The sequence below is a fragment of the Lemur catta genome, chromosome 4 (assembly GCF_020740605.2).
Source record: "Lemur catta isolate mLemCat1 chromosome 4, mLemCat1.pri, whole genome shotgun sequence".
Classification (NCBI taxonomy): domain Eukaryota; kingdom Metazoa; phylum Chordata; class Mammalia; order Primates; family Lemuridae; genus Lemur; species Lemur catta.
Window position 1 is genome coordinate 31923096 of NC_059131.1, and position 7003 is coordinate 31930098.

At 53.6% G+C, this 7003-nt stretch overlaps 1 protein-coding gene and 1 long non-coding RNA gene across 2 annotated transcripts; one reads left to right on the forward strand and one right to left on the reverse strand.

Moving 5' to 3' along the window:
• Positions 1–254: 254 nt before the first annotated feature.
• On the forward strand, positions 255–4423 carry LOC123636854. Its single transcript, XR_006734684.1, has 2 exons — positions 255–440; positions 2173–4423. It is a non-coding gene; the product is annotated as an uncharacterized LOC123636854 (long non-coding RNA).
• ZFP36L2 (ZFP36 ring finger protein like 2) lies at positions 3579–7003 on the reverse strand. The gene is made up of 2 exons (XM_045549489.1): positions 6608–7003; positions 3579–6080 (listed from the first exon to the last, which is right to left on the reverse strand). The coding sequence occupies exons 1-2, from the start codon at positions 6656–6658 to the stop codon at positions 4647–4649; spliced, it is 1485 nt and encodes a 494-aa protein (XP_045405445.1). The 5' UTR covers positions 6659–7003; the 3' UTR covers positions 3579–4646.

The following is a 7003-nucleotide window of genomic DNA, read 5'->3' on the forward strand; positions in this document are numbered from 1 at the left end:
GGCACACCCCACAGACCTCCCTCCAGAGACAACACCATCAGACACACACTTCCCAGGTCCAGCAAAGACCAGCAGGGGAGGCTGGGGAACCAGTCTTGCCAGGGCTGGGCCCCGGAGGTGCTGTGGCTTCCCGCGGCCCCGCTCCCTCCTGCAGGGCCGGCCTGGGGAAGGCCTGCACCAGGCCCGGCCCCGCCCCAGCCTCCCCTCCCTGCTTCCCTCCCTCCTTGGCCTGGCCAGCAGCACAGAACTGGAACTGCCCTGGATGGCCACAGCTCTGCACAGCCCCCAGGAGTGTGAGGAAGAAAAAATAAATACAATTAAATGAGGTAACAGCGATGGGAGGTGAGCCTGGCCAGCCTCAGCCCAGCATGCGCCTGCTCCCACCAATCCCAAGGCCGAGGAAGGTGCAGAGACCCAACTTCCGGTTTCAAGAAAACTTGGTGAGAGTGACATCCGCCCTCACTTGGCACCGCAAGCAAAACTGAAGGAGAGCGGGTGCCTGAGGAGGGTTACCTTCCGAGGTCTGGTGCTCTCCAGCGGGCCCCTCCCAGCGCGTGTCCACCCCGGGGGTTTCTGAGTCTTTTCTGCCACCAGGCCTGGCTGCTCATCCGGGTGCCTGAGCTGCTGCCGGGCTCACAGTCCCCCATCTGTTCCCACGGGCGGGTGCGGAGCTTCGGCCTTCTCAATAGTGTTTTTGTGTGGGTTTTTTTTTTTTTTTAGTTTTACACACCCAGCAGTAGATTCAGACAGCATGAGGGGTGGAAAAGATGTACACACACACATCCTTTCTCTGAAATAATTTAGAAGGTGGCACACATTAATGGGGCTGTTTAAAAAAATACCTTAGTGTTCAAAAAGCCAGTGGAAAGGCCTCTATGAGACATTCTAAACACCATCACGTTCTGGGCTCACTTTCATAAGTGACTATGAAAGGACTTTGAGTGTAGCTCCAGCTTGGAGCCACGGTCAGTTCTAGATGGGAATTCTGGTTTGTCCTTACTTGGAACTTTTACTTCTTTTCCCTTAATTTACAAGAAAACGTTCCTAAGGGTGACCAAGCCATAGTGGAGTTTTATTTGCTATTACTTCCAGCCGCTGCAAAAAGACAATGAGCTGGTACCCTCCACTGGTCAGGGCAAGAGGAAATTCTGAACGATCCCCTCTAGCTTTCCATGCTCCACTGAGCCCAAAGTCTAAAACTTCAGATCCTAGCAGCTGGGCTTTCAAACAAACCAGTTTTTAAAAATGAATGTGGCTTACCCCATAAAAAAAAAGTCTAACATTCCAGCTGATCAAAAGTACTTGTTTAGAAAAATAAGTTTTGGAATGAAGTGGAAACAAGCCCTTTGAAATACAGCTTAGCCTAAATAGCCCCACATTTTAGACTTTTCCTCCCCATTGCACATTCTTTATGGTGTAGAGGCCCGGGAGCCTGCAGGGTCTTCACCCTGCCTGAGCCCTCCTTGGCTTGTAGCTTCCCCTCCCCCGCTGCTGAAGCCTTCAGTCAGGGGCTGGCCTCTGGGAGAACTTTGAAACTGTTCCCCATCCCTTTTGGCAGCGCGCACCGAGCACCAAAACGCTCCAGTTAACACCAGTGCAATCATCGTTAACGTGAAACAGCTGCCCCGGGCCTGGTGTTTCCACCAGACTGCCCCCCGGCCCCTGCCGGCTCAGCTGTGAGTCACCGGAGACCCTGGCTAATGCAGGGCCAGCGCGCAGGGATGCAAGGATTGATAGAGCCCAGCTGTTGCAGATGAGAGAGCAAACTATTGCTAAATCTCTTACCTACTTTGGAAAAAGTGTCTGAACTGTGTGTGTGTTTGTATGAGCTCGGGGGTGGAGAAGAAAAAAAACACAAATCAGTTAATGAACCTGATTTTGTTTTCAAAGTGATTGTTTTAAAGTTAGGAAAAACCAGTCACCATAATAAGATTTTGTTCAACTGTTTGAGAAAAAAAATCAACGCAGTCTTGTTTTCTTCCTTTTTCCAGAGACCTAGGTTGGATTTGCTTTTTGGCTACTTAGAGTCCTCTAAAGCAGACACTAATGCCTTTTGCATAAATAACTTGTATGTGCTCATTCCCAGAGGAAGTTGTCTGTGTAAACAAACATCGCCCAGATATAAGTTTAACCTGTTTAATCTTCCTTCCCTTCTGCTCCTCTCTGAACAAGGACACAACCAACCTTTGCAAAATCCAGGCAAAACCCCAGTTCAACCACCCAGGAAAAGCCCGGCACAGCCTTCTACCTCCAGCTCAGCACTTAGGCCAAGCAGGCCACAGGCTGGCAGAAAGATCCTCCCCCCCTTTCCCACCCAAACAGTTGTTTCCTGGGAGATCCAGTGAAAAATCGGACCTTCAGCTGCCACTGCAGCCACGTGATCCAGCCCTGGTGACTCACAGGCGGGCCACACCCCTTCAGGCCTTCCCGCCAGGCCCTGCCACCAGCCAGCCAACTCTGGGATGCATCTTATTACCAAAGGGAACTGCTAACTAATGCCCTTGACAGTCCGAATAATTACTTTCTTTCAGCTAAAAGAACTTGCTATAAAACACATACAGGCGCAAGTGGACGCACAGCCAGTTCTCCCAAACCTCCCCCCACCCTCCCAAGATGTGCGGGAGGCCTGACAAGGCAGTGGGAAGCTAGACAGCTACACATTTGTTTAAAAAGAAAGCTATCTTACACGTTGTCATTTTTTTTCCCAAAAATTTTATTGGGGGAAAACTACAAAACATTTACAGTACAATGTTTACAGTCACAATTTGTAGTGAACTGATTCCCCAAAATATATTACAACTCAAGTTGACTTATCTTGTTACATTCAAAAACCTACTCTGTCAAAGTAGTCCAGAGAGTACATACATAGTGCTCCAACTGTACCTACGTACAAACAAACTAAAGCTACTGCTCATTCATCCGCTGTCCAGGAAAGCTTGGGAAACATTCCTGCCTTTCTACATGGAAAAAAAAAATAGTACAAGTTTGGGAATTTTCTGTAATTAAACAAGGCATATTCATGTACTACATACCATTTCAGCGCTAAGAGGTGGCCTCTTCACTTTATATCTATATAAAAAAAAGTGGTAAAAATCTTTTCCTTTTGTGCAGTTGAACCCATCCTACATTCAGATTCTCTCAAGCACTGATAAACAAAATACTTATTTGGTTGAGGAAGATTTAAGGCAAGTTCGGGCCCTTCCAAAGGCACTGAGAGACTACCCCCCATTATTGCTACATGTCTTGATACTCAAGAGTATGTCACAGTAAAACTGGTGGAATAAGCAAACATTTTTTGCTAAAGTTGGAATTAGAAAAGCATGCCACATTTAGGCCTGATTGCAAAGTATGTGGTCATTTTTTCCTTTAAAGTTGGATGGGCTACAACCATTATACATTCTAAGAAAACTCATAAGATGTTCCTCAAACTATTTCCACAGCATCAAGATAGATTTCTGTACAGAAATCATGCAATCTTTCAAAATTTACGTAAACAAGGAAAGAAATTAATGAAATAAATATTACATACAATCTCTTAAATTAAGAATTTTTTACTCATTTACAATAAAATAACCAAGTGAAGTTACAAAAGGCATATATTACTGTGAAAAGAACATACACTCCACATTTTGCCGATTAATAATGGCAATCATAATTTAACATAATAAAAGAATATATATCTATTGCTTTTCATCATACTTGATAAATACAGTATGAACAATTTTCAATGTATACTTTTCACAAGATAATAAATAAGTTAAATAGTTTTCATATTGAGTTGTGGTGCAGTGGTGCGAATCAACTCAAAAATAGCTAAAAATTCAGCAGTTATTCCCCAACAATTACAAACTAAGCTCTGCCCAAGGCTTCCAGAGAGCAGACAAAATGGTTTTAAACTAAACATCCACGAAGTGGTGGCAATGAAACCAGTAACCAGTATGAAACTTTGGAATGCAGGGTTTTTTTTTTCTTTCCCCCAGACATACATAACTTTGTTAAAAAAACAAAAAAAAAAAAACACAACAAATCCCCCCCCCCCAACTCTATGGGGTTGAGGGGTACTATCAAGGCATATTCTTGGCAGAAATATTGGATTCTAAAAGCTTATAGGTTTAGCAAGGTGGTGGTTGGCTGGTTTGTTTACACTGGTCTGAGAAACAATTGGAACTTCTTTCGAGATAAGAGTTCCCACATCTGGACTGTAACTAATGCTTTTCAAGTGAAGAGATGGAATGGTGGTTGGTAGCTGCTGGTGCTGGATTGATTTTTCCTGAAGTCCCAAACTCATCGAGACCTAAAAAAGTTTGTTTGGTTTTTTTGTTCTATTCGCATCACAACTGCCCTGTTGTGAATATTTTGTTCATCAACACAAAAAGTTCGTTGGCTTTCTTTTTTGCTCAACAAGAATGAAACTTCGTAATAATAAAAATAATAACAAAAAAACAAAACAAGAGGAAACCGAAAAAGGAGGGGTGGGGCCCCTCCCAGCACAGAGTTCGAGTCCGAGTGCTCGGTAGGGTCCGCAGTCTGCCTGAGGCCCGTCACCCCCCACCCCGTGCCCCCAGCAGGGGCGAGGTGGCGAAGGGCATCCTCCAACACCCCAGAACGGCCTTCCCTTCCTTCCTCCTCACTGGCGCCCTCTTGCCTCAGTCGTCGGAGACGGAGAGGCGGCTGAAGATGGGCAGCCGGCGGCCGGGGTCGAGGCTGGGGGACTCGGAGCCGCTGAGGCTGCCTGAGCTCAGGGAGCCGCTCAGGTAGCTGTCGCGGTCCGACAGCGAGTCCGGGGGGCTGGGGGGCGCGTCGAACACCGGCGACTCGGACAGGCGGCGCGGCAGCTGGAAGCTGAAGGGCGGCGAGGGCGGCGCGGCGGCACCGGCGGGGAGGGGCGCGCTGGGCGGCGCCGGGGGCTGCGCGGGGGGCGCCAGGCCCTGCTGCTGCTGCTGGCTGCGGTAGTAGGCGGCGGCGGCCGCGGCGGCGAAGTTGTGGGTCTGGATGGCGAGCGGCGTGATGAGGCTGCTCAGCTCCGGGCCGAAGGCGAAGGCGTTGTTGGCGCAGGAGGCCGACGAGCAAGCGGCGCACGGGGCGCCGGGTGCCAGCAGGTCCTCGGCGCCCCCGGTGCCGTAGAGCAGCGCGGCCGCGGCCGCTGCCGCCGCGGCGGAGGCGCAGCACGTCGGGGCGCCCGAGGGCGTGGAGGCCGCAGACGCCGAGGAGCAGGAGGAGGCGGAGGAGGAGCAGGAGGAGGCCGAAGAGCAGGAGGGCGGTGGCGGCGTGCGCGACGTGGGGCTGTCAAGCAGCAGCGGCGACTCTAGGCCCCCCGGGGGCTGGTGGTGGCCCGACGGGAAGCCCGAGAAGCTGAGGCTGTGGTGCAGCTTGGGCCGGGGCTCCCGCGGGAAGCCCAGGTGCAGCGCGTCGCGCGCGCTGAAAGCGCGCAGGTCCCCGGAGGCGCTCCCCGACGGTGCGGGCCGCCGCTCGTCGGCGTTGTGGATGAAGTGGCAGCGCGGCCCGTAGGGGCAGAAGCCGATGGTGTGGAAGGTGCGGCACAGCTCTGTCTTGTACTTCGGGTGCCGAGTCAGGCTGCGTAGCTCGTGGAAGCCGTGGGCGAACTGGCACTTCTCGCCATACTTGCACGTGCCGCTCTCTTCGAAGGGCCGGCACAGCTCGGTCTTGTAGCGCGTGGAGTTGATCTGGGAGCCGCCGCCCCCCTTCTGCTGCTGCTGCTGCAGGTGCAGAAGGTGCTGGCTGCGCTCACCGTTCTCGCTGAACGAGCGGTCCCGGAATTTGTTCTCCTTGTTGAGCAGGGCTGTGCCGCCGCCCCCTGACGGCTCCTTGAGGGTGCCGTAGGAGGCAGGGCCGCCAGCCGCCACGCTGCCACAGCTGCTGCCGTTAGCGGCGCCCGGGAACTTGGGCGAGCAGCTGCCGGGGCTGGGCGCGGGGTGGGCGAGCGCGTGCAGGTTGCTGGCCGAGTGCCGTCTGAGGAAGCCCGGCGCGAAGCCGGAGCTGGGGGCGGCGGCCACGGGCGTCCCCACCGCCTTCTTGTCCAGCATGTTGTTCAGATTGAGGTTGGCCAGGGATTTCTCCGTCTGCCAAAGGGAGGGGAGCGGGGAAAGGATGAAAAACGGAAGGGGAGGGAAGTGTTGGGGCGAGCTGCAGAGAACTCCCAGCCTGGTTCTTCTTTTTTCCCCCCGTTTGCGGATTTCGAGTCGGCCTCCACCCTCCACCTATGCACACGCAAGAGCAGCAAGTTCGCGCTGGAGGCAGCGGAGGACGCCCACCCCAGGCCGCGCTGGGTCTTGACATGTGATCTTCTGCCCGTGGGCCGCCGGGGTGGGCGGCGCAAACACCGTCCGGGAAGCCCCGGGCAGCGTGGCCGCGGTCGGCTGCGGAGAAACTAAACAGCTACAGCAGCTCTCTCCTGCTCTTCCTCCCTCCCCGGTCCTTCTCTCCGCCTACGAGGCGCTAGCACACACTACTGCAAACTCCGGGATTTTTCCCGACCGAAAGTCAAGGTGGGGAGGGCCCCCCCCCAAATCCAAGGACAGAGGCAAAGTCTGAGAACTCGAATGGCTTCTGCTTGCCCGCCTTCCTCCCTTCCTGCTCCCCGGCGTACCTTGCACAAGAAGTCGATATCGTAGAAGGCGGACAGAAGTGTGGTCGACATGTTTCTGGGTCCCGAAATGGTCGGAGCTGCAGGCAGGGAGGTCGGGAGGAGCCCTCGGGGCGCCGCGGCCGGGCTCGAGCCACGACGAATAACGGGCGAGGGGCGGGGAGGGACCGAAAGTTTGCTGGGGGGCGAGAAAAGAGGGAAAGGGAAGCGGCTCGGACTGGCTAGAGGGTGGCCTGGAGTGCGGAGTGGAGGGAGAGGAGAGAGAAGCAAAGAGGGCAGCTCCGCGCCCCGGGGTGCCCGGCCCGCCCCCCCCGCGGAGCCGACGGCAGCTCGCGGACTGCTGGAACTCGGCAGCCCGCGAGCGCGCGCCCTATATAGAGCCTGGGAGCGCGGCAGCGG